Raw genomic sequence first — 18,010 nt, 5'->3', positions numbered from 1 at the left:
TCGTGTGCCAAGGCCAGGGGAATAAAAAGATGGACCAAAAGGTGCTACGATTGTCTGATAAACTACCAGCTTGAATAGTAATAGAGATATGTGAAATGATAATGGAAAATTGGGTTTGCATCATTATATAGTTTGTGTATGTTTATCGTACTTTCAGATGTACCATTGGGTATGGTTCTTTGTTGGGTATTTCCTTCATGATTTATCATTCTTAAACATTATAAGAATTTTTAAAGTAATACCACTGTTTCTTAGGTTTATAATTTTAACTTCTGTTTCACTTGCAGCTGGTTCAGGAAGCCAGCTTTGTGTTTATTCTTTTATTACTTTATTGTCTTCCTTTCACATGAAAGCAATTTCATAAAACCCAAAGTCAGCAATTCCACTGACCCCATAAATAGAAACCATTTTTCTGTTGGGGGCATGCTGGGATGCACCTGGTGGAATGGAAACCTAGTTTGTTTCTCTACATCCATCTTTATATGTTGGAGATGTTACTAAAAATCTTCAAAGATGAGAGACCCTTGTGTGTTTCATCATCAGAGATTCTGTCCCCTTGTTTGTAAATCAGTGTAATACCTAGCACATTGCATGGCATGTGCTGTGCTTAGTCACTCAGTCATGTCTGACTCTTTGCAACCCCATGGACTGCAGCCCTCCAGGCTCCACTGTCCATGGGGATTCTCCAGGGAAGAATACTGGAGTAGGTTGCCATGCCCTCCTTCAGGGGATCTTCCTGACTCAGGAATCGGACCAAGGTCTCCTGCATTGCAGGAACATTCCTTACCAGCTGAGCTACCAGGGAAGTCTGCATGGTATGTAGTTGGTCTTTAATAAATACCTGTTGAATGAAAGTATCATCATATTGAATGTCTGAATCTTTTACAGTTTGTTTTTAAAGTTCAGTTATTGCTTTGTAAAAATAAAGGCATCACTCCTGGAAGCATGTTTTTACTTAGAATAAGAACACAGACAGTGGTTCACAGTGAGCAGGATTATGTGAGAGGTTTGGGTGTTCCAGTGATGTAATTCATGGTAGAATGAGCCTTGTTTGTGCTGAGCCCTTCACTAGTCAGGCAGTCTTATAAAGTACCAGTGGGGTTTCCAGATAAAGACTTTTTTGTTTGTTTAAATTTGCACATATATTATCCAGAATTATATGGTAAATAGTTTTATTACTTTTGGGCATTGAATTTATTTTAGAAAAGGGTTTAGATAAATAATATTAAAATTTGAAAATGGTGGCATATTTTTAAAGTAGTTAGATGTTTGAATAGTAGCTGTCTTCTTGAGCTATCTTCTGTAGTAAGAACTCAGGGTTTTTTCTTCTTTGTTTCAACTGTTTGAAATGCAGGTGAGAAAAAATACAGAGTTTTGAAATCTTGTGATGTGCAAGACACTGAACCAGAAATGGGATGGTGTGGAGAAGGTGGTGCTTGGGCTCGGGAGAGGAAAATGTGTGTGCAGCTGATTGAACTGCTAGAAGGCCGAGCTCTGTAGAGGACTGTCATTCGGCAGACCTGCCTGTTGAAGGGAGAGTGCGACTGCTGAGGTAGAGTGAGTGAGGAAGCGTGGCTTTTTTTTTTTAATTTATTTTTTTTTATTAGTTGGAGGCTAATTACTTCACAACATTTCAGTGGGTTTTGTCATACATTGACATGAATCAGCCATAGATTTACACATATTCCCCATCCCGATCCCCCCTCCCCCCCTCCCTCTCCGCCCGATCCCTTTGTGTCTTCCCAGTGCACCAGGCCCGAGCACTTGTCTCATGCATCCCACCTGGGCTGGTGATCTGTTTCACCATAGATAGTATACATGCTGTTCTTTTGAAATATCCCACCCTCACATTCTCCCACAGAGTTCATAAGTCTGTTCTGTATTTCTGTGTCTCTTTTTCTGTTTTGCGTATAGGGTTATCGTTACCATCTTTCTAAATTCCATATATATGTGTTAGTATGCTGTAATGTTCTTTATCTTTCTGGCTTACTTCACTCTGTATAAGGGGCTCCAGTTTCATCCATCTCATTAGGACTGTTTCAAATGAATTCTTTTTAACGGCTGGAAATAGAACTGCCATATGACCCAGCAATCCCACTTCTGGGCATACACACTGAGGAAACCAGATCTGAAAGAGACACGTGCACCCCAATGTTCATCGCAGCACTGTTTATAATAGCCAGGACATGGAAGCAACCTAGATGCCCATCAGCAGATGAATGGATAAGGAAGCTGTGGTACATATACACCATGGAATATTACTGAGCCATTAAGAAGCATGGCTTTTTAAGGCAGACAAGATGGTCTTGAGTCCTGATAGGAGATCCACTCGGGTAGGGAGGTTTGCAAGGATGACAGACGCAGACTGGGAAGGAATGGCCTTCAGCTCCACCTTCTGCCTGGATTATTAACATGTGGAAAGAAAGCCTGTGACTGACTGGTCAGCACTTTACTAATCTGTTCAGAATAGGCTTTTTCATTTTTGCATACGATAGTCCAAGTATAGTTGTTGCAGTTGATTTTTTTCTTTTTAAGCTGAAGCGATGTGCAGATTATTCTTGGAGTTACTGCTGTGGGGCCCATCTGGGCAGGTAGAGTTAAGGTTGTGAAACCTACGTGGTCCCATGTGCTTTTTCTGGACTGAGAAGCCCTGGGTAGAGGTGGATCTGGCCCCTCAGGTGTCTGTGCAGTCAGCATAGACTCAACCACTTCTTATCCCTGGGTCACTTTGCACAAAGAATTGCATTAGTAGTGGAAATTTTATTCTGTGCCCTTTGTGGCTTTTAAAAAAAGATTAGTTTAAAAATATCTATTTGAATAAATGTGAAAGCTTTTAGATAATGCCTGCCTCATAGCAGGAACTAGAGTTTAACTTGGCTTTTTCCACAGTAAAATTGTAGACTTCTCTCTTCTGTTTCCCGTGTAGTTCCAACAAAATGAAGTCAGCAGGGCCATGAAGTCAGCAGGGCCTTATCACTCTTGTTCATATGAAGCAAATACACAATGATAGCATATAAGTTAGGTCTGTTGGAAGTGTGTTTTAAGATTCATGTTATTATCCATTCAGTTGCTGCATTTACACTAGTATACTTTCTCAAAAATGTAATTTATGATGGAAAACATGTAAGGGATACTGTAGAATAGTAGTGTTTAAAGAGTTAGCAGTACTCAGAGTAGATACTAAAAGCAGGTAAGAAAATAGAAGTTCTAAAATGGCAATTGCACTGTTAAAAACTGTTTTCTGCTTGAAATGCTTAAATTGTTAGGAATATTGTTTTCAGCTACTGTTTGGTCAAATTTTACTTCATATTTAAGTTTCAAGCTTTACTGATGATAGTTGCCTTTTTTGTTTTGATATCGTGGATTGTTACTTACTAGAAATGTTAATAAGCCATTGAATGAAAATGGTGTTTTCTTTGGTTGCTGGGGTTTCTGTAGAGGAATGTGTGTAGGAGCTCATCTTAAGCAGTTAAACTGTCAATAAAGATGTTCCCTAATGTTGGCAGTACAACATACAGATTTTTGTATAGCAGTTTCTTAGTATGTTTGGTTTTTAAATGTGGAAAATCTTTGACCTGGTAAGTTGCCTTGAAACTGTGTTTCAAGAAAATAAACTATTGAAAGAGGTTTGGTTTTTTTTTTTTTTTTTTTTTTTAAGCTTGGTATCACAAGTCAGACTGTAAAAACTATAATGGACCCAAGAATGAGGAGAAACAAGTGGACTTTAAAGCATTCAGTGTGTAAAACGTTAATTTTATTGCCACATTTAAGCTCCACCTTTTGTCTGCTGATTTTAAAACAACCATTTAAGTGAAAGCTTATTTCACTTTTTCAGGATTTAAGTCATATTATTTTTCATATAAGTCATACAGTCTCTGCTAAAATTCTCCCAAATAAGTAGTGATGGATAGACTAACTTATATGCCTCTCAGTCAGGTTTACACCAGGGAATTTTTGCCTGTTCTTGCCACCGTTTTGTAATTGAGTCCTTACTAAGATTCTTTGCTCATGAATTCCTAACATGTAGAAATAATATATATGTTCAACAAAATTTCTTGTACTTTCAACTGGTACTTTATTACTTATTGCATATTTGGGAAGAAGAAAGGAATAGTAAATATATTCTTTAATACAGAAAATTTTCATTGTTTCATTGAAGAATCAATGTAAGATAATAAAACCAAAGTTTTAGATTATAGGCTTGATGAATTTACAAAGAAGTAGGCATACACTTTTTCAATTTAGACTTTTAAAATTTATTTATTAATATTTTATTTTTGACTGTGCTGGGATTTTTTCTAGCTGCGGTGAGCGGGTGGGGCTACTCTAATTGTAGTGTGTGGGCTTCTCATCGCAGTGGCTTCTCTTGTTGGGAGCACAGGCTCTCGGGCGCACGGGCTTCAGTAGTTGTGGCACACAGGCTTAGTTGCTCCATGGCATTTGGGATCTTCGCAAATCAGGAATCAAACCCGTGTCTCCTGAATTGGCAGGCGGATTCTTTACCACTGAGCCTCCAGAGAAGCCCCCAATTTTGATTTTTTAATCAGCTTATATTATTTAATGTCTCTCTTAGTAAAATGACATGTGCTAATAAGCACACAGGCACTAAAGCATAGCTCTTGTCCTCAGTCATCTATTCAAAGTCATACCTAATGAAGAGTCATCGACACCGCCCCACCCCAGGGTAGTGGAAAGCCTAAAACAGACCTTGGTAATAGGAGCTCTGGATGACCATCATCCCAGTGTAGAGAACCCGGTGGGTGATATGTAAATGCTCATTAGTTTTTAAGCGAAGGATTTTTAAAACCAAATTCTGTTGTAATTGTATGTGGGCCTGGCCTGGATGTGGCTATTCAGTTTCTTCCATAAAGAATTCTCTTCACTTCTCTAAAGGGAGGCAGAGTGGAGTAAGGAGTCTGAGATTCTATTAATCATCAAACTGGTTTCTCATCACAATACCTTACCATAACTTCTTCAAAGTACTGTAGCCAGATTACAGTCTCTGCTCAGGGAGAGATTATAATTTGACTGCTCTGGGGTTAGGGGTGAGTGGGGAGGGAGCTGTTGCTGTGTCCAGCTGAGCTCTGTGTATTCAGTAGCATACCTCCCACAACCTGCTGCTTCCCCAGCCCTCCGTTTTCATGCTCTGGTTCTGAGGAGGTTTCTGATCGATGTCTGTCACTTTTTGTTGTAGCTTTTGTTCTTCCCAGTTGTTACTTCTTCCATTCACTTTGTTGTCTTTCTTGTTTCTTGGTTTTTACTGTTTTGTTGTCTGTTATTTTCGATTTTCTTTTCTTTTCTTTTTTTTTTTTACTAAGGGAAGGAGAGGAGAAAAATGCATGATGTTAATAATCAGTCATGTTAAAAGTCTGTTAGCTATGCTTTTCTGTTTGAACTCTTAATGGTATAATTGAGAGTTGGATGGTGAAGAAAGCTGAGCGCTGAAGAATTGATGCTTTTGAACTGTGGTGTTGGAGAAGACTCTTGAGAGAGTCCCTTGGACTGCAAGGAGATCCAACCAGTCCATCCTAAAGAGATCAGTCCTGGGTGTTCATTGGAAGGACTGATGTTGAAGCTGAAACTCCAATACTTTGGCCACCTCATGCGAAGAGTTGACTCATTGGAAAAGACTCTAATGCTGGGAAGAATTAGGGGCAGGAGAAGGGGATGACAGAGGATGAGATGGCTGGATGGCATCACTGACTTGATGGACATGGGTTTGGGTAGTCTCCAGGAGTTGGTGATGGACAGGGAGGCCTGGCGTGCTGTGATTCATGGGGTCGCAAAGAGTTGGACGCGACTGAGTAACTGAACTGAACTGATTTATATTTTGATGGAATTAACTAAAATTTGGTTTTACTTGAATGAAGTAGATGATTGAAACAGACTGTGATTAGTGTAATGACTTTTAAAGAGACATACATTTACTGAAATGGAGCATCCTATTCTTGAAATCTTTTGGAGCACCAGGAATTCTTATTTGTATCTGCCTTTCTTTGCCTGTGTCTATTTGTATCTGCTTTCCTCACTTGTATTTGAGTCATAAGCACACTTTGATATATTGCCAGTAGACATCTGTTAGATACGGTAATGACTGCTTATAGCAGAGGTTTCTAACCATGGGTGTGTGTCAGTCTCCTAGTGACATGGGCCGAGGCCACATTCAAGACCTGCGGAGTCAGAATCTCCTGTTTCTAGGCTTTTGTCTTTTGAAAAAGCTTCTACGTGATCTCTGTATATAGTCCTAAGAACTATTATGTATCTAAAGTAAAAATAGATTCAGTTTTGCATGGCATTTTATATCCCACTAGAAATAAACTCCATATTCTTAATTCAAGGGTGTTAAAATCTGGTCCCAACCTTTCTTTCTAGCACTTCTGCCCATATTTTGCTCTGGGGACCTTGTGTATCAGCAGAAGCAAACTTTCCTGTTGCCATGCCTGGGTCTCCTTCCTGAGAGTCCCCCTTGCCTCCAAAGCGCTTTCTCATAGGTCACCCTCAGAGGTCACTTCTTTCCGAATTCCTTGGGACTAAACTAGCCAGAGAGAGCATCTCTGCCTTTCTGGATATTTTGTTCTGTCAGTGTATTCCTGAGCCATGACTGTGTTGGGGTAATTAAGGTTAGTAGGGTTTCTGAACCAGTGTCTGCCTTGTTTTGCGGTATTATGTGTATGCTCTGATCTGGTAAACACCTGGTTCCATGCATGAAGACACGTTTTACTTGTTTTAGCAAGGAAAAAAAAGTTTGATAAATATTTCTTGAACAGATGTGAGGTATTTTCTCTGTAATTGGGTAGTCAAGCAGAATTTGGAACTAAAGGGTAGAATCAGAAAATTATGACACGGGGAAGGAGAGAATATTACAGTCCCCAAGTTCTCTTTGAGTTGGTGGGATGCTTAGACTGGTGGAGTACCTTAGTTCCTGCCACACCAGTCTGATGAGATATCAGTTTGATGTTTTTCAAGCAGTCCTCAGTTGTGAGATAAACTTGAACTGGGATGGTGCTGTGCCCTGTGTGAATACAGGGGAGAGTTATTTGTAACATTTGGTTTAATGGGTGCTCAGCTCAGCACCATCTTATATTTTGAATTTCTGTTCCAGCTTAGGTAAGACTCTTATATGTTCAACACTAAAGTTTGGTTCTCTTAACCTGTGCAGTGCTGCCCTTGTAAAACAGTGAGTGGTTTAAAACTAGGCAATGAGTTTCCCATGTGTTCATATCCATGACTGGGAGGTTTGCAGAATTTCATATTTGGTAGTAAAGAGTATTTGACCTGAACCAATTGGGAGTGTTAAAAGAGCATAGGTTAAGAGTGGTTGACAGGGGAGAACTCACTGGTGGCTATGATGATCTGTTTTGTTTTCCTTTTAGTCAGCTTTATTAAAGTATAATTTACATTAAATACGTTTCACCATTTTTAGATACACAGTCAGTGAGTTGTGAGTATTGTACACGCGCATGGTATAACTGCATTGATGAGGTGACATTTCCTCAGCACCGAAAGTTCCCCTGAGTCCCTGCACAGTTAGTACCCTTTCCCCACTCCTTAGCCTCTAGCGACCATTGTTCTGCTTTTCATCACTGAAGTTTTGCCTTTTTAAAATGGAATCATATACATTATAGTTTGACTTCTCTCTTAGCAGAGTTCTTTTAAATTTATTAATGTTCTAGTATTTATTCTTCCTTGTTTTGTATTGTGGAATAATTATTCCATTGTTTAGCAACAGGTTATCCTTTTTACTGACATCTTTTGGTGAGCTTTAAACTGGCACATTATTTGTTTAAGGATTTACTTGACATCTAGTATCCAGACTGTGGAGGAGAAGGATTCTTGCCTGAAAAATCCCATGGACAGAGGAGCCTAGTGGGCTACAGTCCATGGGGTTGCAGAGTCAGACACAAACGAGCGACTAAACAACAGAAGCAATCCAAACTACACATGAGCGTGATTTTTCTTGCTTATGAAAGTGAAAGTTGCTCAGTTGTAGATCATTAAAATCAAGTAGAAACAGACAAAAGGACTTGAAAGTAGTGGTTACATATGCAGTCTCTAAAAATGGTCATTCCTATAAGAATAACATTAATGTGCTTCAACATCTCTGAAGAACTGTATACACAATTCCTGTAGTAAGGTTGGCATTAATGCTAATCGAAACAACAGTCTTAAAAAATAAAGCCATTTATCTAAAATTTAAGAATGTGGATGACTGAAATTATGAAGTTTCAGAGAGGCAGAATATTGCAAAATTCTCAGTCAGCCATTGTAAATTGTTTTCCCTTTAGGGGAAGCAACTTTAAGATGAGAACATTTCTGTTGTGTAGTCCATTAAAACTAGGTTACAAGACAGTCTTTGAGGGCTGGGCTTAAGTTTGTATTTGTCAAAAAAATCCTGGGTAGAACAAGTCATGTGTTACTGGAGAATGTTAGTATGCAGTTTGCTTAGTTGTTAAACTTGAAAAATCCATGTTAGACTTTTTTTTTTTAATCTAGATGTGTTTGTAGCAGCAGTACAACTCATTTTGCCATTTTGCCGTGTAGAAATATATGATAATTAACAAGGGATCCTTCTGAAACATCCTTAAATCTCATAACCAGTCATGATTATAAAACATGAGTTTAGAAACAGGTTAAGAGGTAGACTGATGCTGACCTTTGCATTAGGATAGTCACAGATGAGCAGAGGGCCAGAGAGATCTGGTCACAATATCATGCATGATATATCAGGGTATACTTCCTTATTAGTCATAACTGGAGCTCTGAGGAAACTAGTTCATGGTATCCACACACCAGAAGGATGGGAACTGGACATGAGGATTAGCCTTCATTGACTGCCTACTACATGCACAGTTACCATACCAAAGAATTTATGTATCATCCCTTTTAATTATCTTAAACCTCTGACTTTCATTAGAGGCTCAGGGAAGTGTAGTCACTGACTTGAGTTCTTATGGATTTTTAAGTGATGGAACTGGTTTTCACACCTAACGCACAGGCTTTCTACCAGAAAACTGTGTGTTGTTCATGGTGTATTTCTACCAGAAAACTGTGTGTTGTTTGGACTTGGACTTTTATCCTTGTTCTCCAGCCCTAGACAGTTCACTTTGTTGTTCTTTAGTAAATTCTCCTGAGGCGGCACGGATTGCGGAGGGCTGGAGTGGTTTTGGGGCCAGAGATTGGAACCACTTTCCCAGCACCCTCTTTCTCGTCTTTATAAATTAATAGTTTATTTCGGTACGCATGTGCATGATACCCAGTTGAAAAGGTATCAAAGGAGTTTAAGGAATATTTGAAAAGTTAATTCTTCTCCCTGACCATCAGTCATTGAGTTCCTTTTCCTGGAGAGAGCCATTATTGTCATTTTGTTGTTGCTCCTACCAGAAATAGTCTGTTAACATGAGGTGCATGCTTTGTATCTGTAAAACAAATGTTACATGCCATACACAAATGCGCTGTACCTTTGTATTCATCAGTGGCATATCTTCCATATTAGAACATAGAGGAAAGCCTCTTTTTTTTTTGCATGCAACTTTTTTAGTCTACATACAGAATTGTGTAACCGTCACCAGCCACCTCATTTTAGAACATTTTCATCATCCTCAAGGGTAATTCTGTATACTTGAGTAGTTACTTCCATTTCTTCAAATCCCCTCAACCATAAGCAGCTACTAACCTACTTTCTCTCTCTCCTAGGGATTACATATAAATGGGATCATGCAATATAATCTTTTATGACTGGTTTCTTTCATTTACCATAATCTTTTCAAAGATCATCCATGTTGTATCATCTATCAGTACTTCCACTACTTTTTATTGCTGAGTAATATTCTATTACATTACTACTTTGTTGTATTTATTCATTCATCAGTTAATAGATGTTAGATTGTTTCTGCTTTTCACTTTTAAATAATGAGGCTAACAACATTTATGTGCAGGTTTTCCTTTTAAAGTACATTTTAGCCTCTCTTATGTATATACTTGAGAATAGTATTGCTGGGTCATATGGTAACTGTGTTTAACCTTTTGAGAAACTGCCTCTAGTTTTTCAAAATGACTGTATCATTTTCCTTATTAACAGTCTGTGAGGATTCTAATTTTTGCGTATTCTTGCCATCACTTGTTACTGTCTTTTTGATTGTTGCCGTCCTAGTAGGTGTGAACTCATATTTCATTGTGGTCTGTATATTTGGCTGTGCCAGGTCTTAGTTGTGACACTCTGGATCTTTGATCTTTGTTGCGGTATGAGGGGTGTTTATTTACAGCATGTGAACTCTTAGTTGTGGCATCACTGTGGTTTTGATTTTTGTTTTTCTGATGGCTAATGATGAACATCTCTTCTATGAGTTTTAAATAGTTTTAGCTTTTAATATCTGGATCTGTGATCAACTATGAGTTAATTTTTTTTTTTTTTATCGTGTGTTAGGAGTCCAACTTTATTCTTTTGCATGTGGATATTCATTTGTCTCATGACCATTTGTTTAAAAAAATACTATTCTTTCCTTATTGAATGCTCTTGGCACCTTTGTTGAGAAATCATTTGACTGTAATCTGAGGGTTTATTTCCGAACTGTCAATTCCACAGAGTTGATTACTGTACCTTTTTTGTAAGTTTTGAAATCAGGAAACATTTTTCAATATTGTTTTGGCTCTTCTAGGTTGTTGCATTTCCATATGAATTTTAGGAATGGCTTGTCAATTCCTGCAAAGAAGCCAGCTGGTATTTTGATAGGCATTGGGTTGAATTTGTAAGTCAGTTTGGGGCATATTGTCATCTTAACAGTATTAAGTCTTCAATCCATTAACAAGGGATTTTGTTCTATTTATTTGATGGTGGTGGTTTAGTTGCGAAGTCGTGTCTGACTCTTGGGACCCCATGGACTGTAGCCCGTCAGGCTCCTCTCTTCATGGAATTTTCCAGGCAAGAATACTGGAGGGGGTTGCCATTTCCTTCTCCAGGGGATTTTCCTGACCCAGGGAACTGTACCCAGGTGTCCTGCATTGTAGGCATATTCTTTACTGACTGAGCCACTAGGGAAGCCCAAGATCTGTTTGTTTAGATCTTTAATTTCTTTCAGTAGTATTTTTTAGTTTTCATAGTGTATGTTTTGCACTTCTTTTGTTAAATTTATTCCTATGTACAGTTGACCCTTAACACAGGTTTGAACTACTTGGGTCAATACAAGTGGATTTTTTTTTATTTTATTTTTTTTTACAGTAGTACCCATATATACGGAGGGCCAGCTATAAGTAATATTTGGATTTTCAGTCTTGCCCCAGCCCTCTCTAATTATTCAAGGGTCAACTGTATTTTTTTCCCCCATAGAAAGCAGAAAAAAAATAATTTAATCTAAAAGATGGCAGAAATAAATTCATCTTGAAAACATACTTTGGTATAATTCTGGTGAAACAGATTTTCCCTCTGAACATGTTCTTCTACTGGCTGTCCCACTGAAGTTTTATTGTCTTGTAATAATTTTTAAACATTTCTCTGATTCCCATGTTATGAGCTGGCAGTAGCCATCTTCAAATCCACAGATTCCAAGGAGAGAGTATTGTTGGCTATTTTTCAGAGGGATAGCACTTTGTATTTCAAAAGAGTATATAAACATTTTATGGAGGCAGCACAGTTTAGGTAAGTAGGCACATCTTTTATCAAAGTGTAAGAAAGGTGACAGGAAAAAATGCTGCATTGTAGAATAAGACTCTCAAATGTGGTGGGAACCTTTTCAAGGCTGCTGATGGCTAAAATGATCGAGTCAAGGAAAGTGGTCTGAGTATGAAGGCGCTTTTGAATGTAGACGAGTTCTGATTGTGATCTCAATGACTGGTGAGCAGGTCTTCTTTCTCAAGGGCGATAATGCTTGAGGTACCATATGGTTCCATTTTTCAGTTGTGCTCCAAAGAGAGGGTTGAGTTGGGCCAGAATTGTAACCAGCCAAAATAGATAGCAGCAAACCAAACAGGTCACCAAAATGGTGATGATAATTCCCCAGCTGGGACTGTTCAGGTGGAACCAGGACATCAGGAAGCTGATGAAGCCACAGAATTCATTGATCACATTGAGAGGCACCGTGAGCCTGGTATCTGCTATGATTGCTGCCAGAGCTCTTTATTTGATGTTATTTTTTTTTTTATACTATTGTGAATGAAATTTTCTTTATTTGCCTCATTCTTTGTATTGTCTGCATGTGCCATAATCTATCATCAAGTTATTAACAGATCTCCCCTTGATGGACACTTAGGTCCCCAGACATTGCTATTTGTAGACATTGTCACTGTATTCGGTGAATTCCAATAAGGAAGTGTGCTGAGCTAAAGCATACTCCAAAATATTGAAATCATCAAAAATGAATATGCCCTCCTTGTTTATAATTTTACAGCTAAAACTTTCAGGAGTCGACTATATAAAAAAATTGTTCCAAACGCTTTTCAGTTTTTTTTTCTTTTTAACTTATTAAAAATAATGATATGCTAGAGGAAGTTCATGTTGCTAAAGTATTGCCTAAAGCAGCCTGTCCAGTAGAACTTTCTGAGATGATGGAAATGTTCTATCATCTGCACTGTTCAGTACTGTAGCCACTAACTGTGTGTGTAACTGTTGAACACTTAAACTGAGGGTAGAGTGACTGAAGAACCGAGGCTTAAATTTTAATTCTGCTTAATTTGGCTAGTGGCTATTGTGTCATATAATTGTAGTTGCTTTTAGATTTAAAGCTTGCAAAAGGGACTTCCCTGGTGATCCAGTGGTTAGGAATCCGGCTACCAGTACTGGGGACATGGGTTTGATCCCTGGTCTGGGAAGACCCCACATGTCATGAAGCAGCTAAGCCTATGCGTGGGCCACTACTGCTGAGCCCCGTGTACCTAGAGCCTGTGCTTCACGAGAGAGGCCACCGCGATGAGAAACCCCAGTGCAGCAACCGGAGAAAACCCAAGTAGAGCGGTGAAGACCCAGTGCAGCCAAAATTAATAAATAAATAAAATACATGACCCAAAACCCCTTACCAAAAAGAAAAAAAAGCAACCTTGCAGAGGTGTGCAAGAGCCATGTCCAAAGTGGGACATCTTGCATTATTTCCTGTGTAGCATGAGGCAATCATTAGTGGTTCTAGTTAAGTTTCATCAATATATGGGTCTCGGTAAACAAGGTTTTTTTTTGGGGGGGAGGGGGAGTGGTAGTTGCAGTTTACCCTATAGCCAGCTGGCTTCAGATTGCCTACAAACAGATTTACATAGAAACATGTGGGTCCTTAGTTTGCTAGTTTTTATATGTGTATCTCATCTTGATATAAAAAGTATACTTATACAAGGTAAAACCTGTATATTCTCTAGAATCTGTTTTTAAATTTATTAATTGATCTCAGTGATTATGCTATGGGTCACTGACTGAAGATCAGGAAGCAGAGAGGGCTAGAATCTGTTGGTGGTTTGACTAACCTTGTATGTTAGCTCTCAACTAAGGCTCTGCTCTTGGCTCTTTAATTTCTCAGTTCTTCCTGGCACTCACACATGCTTGGAAAGGCTTTAGCTACCAACTGCTTGGGCTTCTGAGGTGGCTTAGTGGTAAAGAATCTACCTGCCTATGCAGGAGATGTAGGTTCGATCCCTGGGTCAGGAAGATCCCCTGGAGAAGGAAGTGGCAACCTACTCCAGTATTCTTGCCTAGGAAATCCCGTGGACAGAGGAACGTGGTGGGCCATAGCCCATGGGGTTGCAAAAAGTCGGACGCCACTGGGCACGTACACACCAGCTACTTTCTCGTGACCTCTGATTCTGTTTGCAGCCCAAACCTTTGTCTTCAGCTGTTCACACCAAACAGTCCGCTGTATTTCTCCAGTGCTAGACATCTCACATGCGCCTCAAACTCTGATGAGCTGAATCAGAAGTAAACTTGCACTGAAAACCCTTCCTCCTCCTCCTGCTGCTCGGTTCTCCATCCAAATGAATGGTGATACTGTCTTACTGTGAGCGACCTAGGAGACAGACACTCACTTCCAGTTAATTACTGAGTTCTGAATTCAGGTTTTCATCATCAACTCCTTGGACACCTCACTAGTTTTCCTCCTTCTGTCTTTTATCCTTTGTATCCATTCTGTATACCAATTCCATATATTTGCAGAGAGCAACTCTCTGGTTCTGAAATTGTATTTCAGTGGCTCCTACTTATCTTCAGGATAAAGCCCACATTCCTTAGAACTGTAAATTTTTTTCTCTTGTCAGCTGGCTGATGCTGAACCTCTTGCCTATCTCCACTCACACTAGGCTATTTCAGGACTTTGTGCCTCTGATCACCCTGTTTCCTGGGCCGTGGCCACCCTCTTCCACCCTCTGTGCCTCATTCTGGTCTATATCTAAAATCACCCCCAACATGTAGATGTTTGTGGCTCAGCCCTCTGCCACTTTGCCTTCCATAACAACACTCAGAGGAGCTAATTATGTTCCCATATTCATGTTTACAGGAACTTCTTTCCCTCTTGCTAGACCACGCATTCCCTCAATGCTGGGCTCCTTTGCACCCCGGTGCACATCCTGATACATGCTGTATGCTTGTCTGAGTACTTGTGGAATCAGTGGATGCCATTTTTACATGCTTTTTGGACTCTGGTTTAAAGTTTTCTCTTTCTCTACTTCGGTAGTAATAACATGTTCTGCCAGGCCCCACAACTTTTGTATAAGATTTTAATAAAGTGGATAAGAAGTATATAGCTCTGCCATACATATGTTGTCAGGTGGTCAAACGTTCAACCCATTTGTTGTCTAAGGTGTAGTTTACTTTGAAAGCAGGTCTGATTAACATCTTCACTAACTGTGTTATGTGTTCTAGAAGACAGCATAGCCTTGGATATAAAATCATCTAAAGTGTCTGACTTGATTGTTTCTGTTAGAATTGGGAAAATAAAGTTTTTTTTTTTTTTTTATTGTTCCTGTTCCCCAAGGAGAACTAGTTCTCAGTTCTTAATTCTTCTGATCATTTCAGTTACCTAAAAAAACAAACCCAACCCATTTCTCACTGTTGAGGCCAAAATCTGATAATTTAAAGTCAACTACTCTCTTACTTGGCAGCTCTGTTCATTTTCTATTGCTGCATAACAAATCACCACATTCTTAGCAGCTTGAAACAATAGCTGTTTATTAGCTCACAGTTCTGTAAGTCACAAGTTAGGGCTGCACCCTGGACTGAAACCATGCTGTTGGCCCAGGCTGCTGTCCTCATTTGGGGATTCGAGCCCTCTTTTAAGGTGTCTGGTATTGGCAGAACTCATTTCTTTGCACTGAAGTCCTTGTTATCCTTCTGGCTGTTGGCTGGGGACCACTCTCACTCCTAGAGGCCACTGGCAGTTTCTTCCAGTGTGGCCCTAATGGGCAGTTTATGACACATTTGCTCTTTTCCAGGCTAGCTCAAGCACGTCTCTGACAGCATCTGTGACCAGAGAACTCACTCTCCTTTAAAAAGGTTCATTTGATTAGGTCAGGTCCACCCAGTGTAGCTGTCCTTTTGCCATATAACATAATTGAAAGAGTGGTATCATATTCAAGGGCTACCCAGAGGAAAGGGGAATTACAGAGTGAGGAGCTTTGGAGCTCGTTTTAGAATTCTACCTACCGCCACAGACACTTCACGTTTAGATTTAATTTACAGAAAGATTAGAAATTCTCTTTTCATTGGAGAGGAATACATGACATCATTGTGGCTTTTCCCCCCCTAGCTGTGTGTCTTTACCCACTGCTACAGCAGCTAGCCTTTTAAGATAAGCTATTTTGAGAGAGAGTATATATTGATTGATTCTATCCTTAAGTAGAAATGCCAGATTTCATGTTTCTCAGGCTGAGAGTAACCACCAAAAGAGGGAGAGTAAGGAGGGTGGAAAGAAGAGTGAGTTTTAGATCCGGGTGGTCAACATAAGAAAGAGAAAGAAATTTGACTTTATGTGAATGTCCCTAGAATAATACCTGAAGAAATTGGTTTGGAATTTCTTTTTTATGTTTTGGTTAACAATTAAATGAATTAATTTCTAAAACTGTGTCAGTTTTTAAGCTAATAACAAAGGAAAGTACTTATTTTTCTGCCAAATGTGAAGTTTACTTGTCCTTTTTTCTGCTGGAATAGAAAAGAAATAGCAGCTGGAAGGAAATCGGAACTCCTATCTGGTTGCCTTAGCAATATAGAGCAGATGATGCATGCATTGCTAGGGTGGTTCAGTGTTTTCCTCCTTTCTCTGATAGAGCAAATGTACATGAAAAATATAATATGGTGTAGATGATAATCTTAGTATTCTATGTATTTATGTATGTATCTGTGTACTCTAATGTAATATTTAAAGGAAAATATTTTGTGGGTTTTTTAAGCTATTTTTACAATAGCCCTGTTTGGAATAATGATTAGAATATTTAGTTATATTATATGTAAGGCAAAGTAGTATGTATATTGTATGTAAGGCAAAGTAGTTCTTTGTGAAAAGTATGAATGACTAGTTGGGACTTTTCTTTTTAATTTTTTATTCTGAAGTCTCTGAATTGGTACATTCTTAAATTACTAGGGCTTCCCCAATGGCTCAGTGGGTAAAGAATCCGCCTGCAGTGCAGGAGACACAGGAGATGTGAGTTTGATCCCTGGGTTGGAAAGATCCCCTGGAGGAGAAAGTGGCAACCCACTCCAGTATTCTTGTCTGAAAAATCCTATGGATAGAGGAGCCTGGCAGGCTACAGTCCAAAGGGTTACAAAGATTAGGACATGACTGAGCAACTAAGCAAGCAAAAATAACGTGTGCCTTATGTAAACTTCAGACTATTATTAAATAGATAGACTCTCAGCCTATTTTTTACAGAACCACATGTTACTTTTCACTGTAAATGTACTGGGCAGTTGTAAAAGAGACCTTGCATATAGATTGCTTAAATTTAAATGTAGATATTTCTGATTTTTCTTGGAAGCATATGCTTTATTAAAGTATAAAGTGGATATTAAAAGGCATTATATAGTTTTATAGGCTTCTGCTTTTTAAAAACCAGCTTTTTGAGGTATAATTCACATACCATATATCTTAGACACTTGAAGTATGCAGTTTAACATTTTTTAGTATATTCACATGGTTGTGTAACCATCACCACATTAGAACATTTTCCTGCCTCCTAAAGAAGCCCTCATACCTGTTAACAGTCTCCATTTCTCTTCTCTCTTTCCCTTGCTCCCAACCCTAAGCAACCACTAATTCACTCTGTCTCTATAAATTTGTCAGTTTTTCATTTAGTATAATGTTGTCAAGGGGCATCCATGTTGTAGCATGTATTTATCAGCACTTCATTTCTTTCTATTGCTGTGAACAATATTACATTTTAAGGATATACAGTTTTATTTATTCATCTGTCAGTCGATGCACATTTTGGTTATTGCCGCTTTTTGTCTATTATGAATAACACTGCTGTGAACATTTTTACAAGATTTTGTGGGGTCAAATGTTTTCATTCCTCTTGAGTATATACCTGTGAGTGGGATTGTTGGGTTTTAATGGGCTTCCCTTGTGGCTCAAAAGGTAAAGAATCTGCCTGCAATGCAGAAGACCTGAGTTCTATCCCTGGCTTGGGAAGATCTCTGGAAAAGGGAATGGCTACCCACTTCAGTATTCTTCCTGGGAAGTCCCATGGTCAGAGGAGCCTGGTGAGCTATATAGTCCAAGGCGTCGCAAAGAGTCAGGCATGGCTGAGCAACATTCACTTCTCTCATGGAAACTCTAAATTCAGCCTTCTTCAGAACTATCAGATATTCCAAGACAACTAGTGCTGTATTACACTCCTGCTGCAATGTACGAGGGCTTCAGTTTCTTCATTCTTGGCAGTACTTGTTACTGTGTTTTTTTTTATTATTATCATAAGCTTCCAGTAGGATGTGAAGTATTATATTATCTCATTGTAGTTTTGAATTCACTTTCTCAAATAACTAATGATGTAGAGCACATTTTCATGCGCTTATTGGTCATTTGTATATCTCCTTTGGAGATTTATCTGTTCTGTT

The 18,010-nt window shown here is 38.9% G+C and overlaps 2 protein-coding genes across 12 annotated transcripts in view; one reads left to right on the top strand and one right to left on the bottom strand.

Annotated features, from left to right (window-relative positions):
• Positions 1 to 18,010, top strand: part of SRPK2 (SRSF protein kinase 2) — a 239,250-nt gene that overhangs the window by 135,797 nt on the left and 85,443 nt on the right. The gene's annotated exons all lie outside the window — the stretch shown is intronic.
• Positions 11,722 to 17,165, bottom strand: LOC133072696 (V-type proton ATPase subunit e 1-like). The gene is made up of 2 exons (XM_061166267.1): positions 17,149 to 17,165; positions 11,722 to 12,107 (listed from the first exon to the last, which is right to left on the bottom strand). The coding sequence occupies exons 1-2, from the start codon at positions 17,163 to 17,165 to the stop codon at positions 11,846 to 11,848; spliced, it is 279 nt and encodes a 92-aa protein (XP_061022250.1). The 3' UTR covers positions 11,722 to 11,845.

Source organism: Dama dama, chromosome 18, assembly GCF_033118175.1.
Source record: "Dama dama isolate Ldn47 chromosome 18, ASM3311817v1, whole genome shotgun sequence".
Classification (NCBI taxonomy): Eukaryota; Metazoa; Chordata; class Mammalia; order Artiodactyla; family Cervidae; genus Dama; species Dama dama.
Note: the sequence above shows the minus strand (reverse complement) of the source record. Positions and strands in the feature narration are given on the sequence as shown.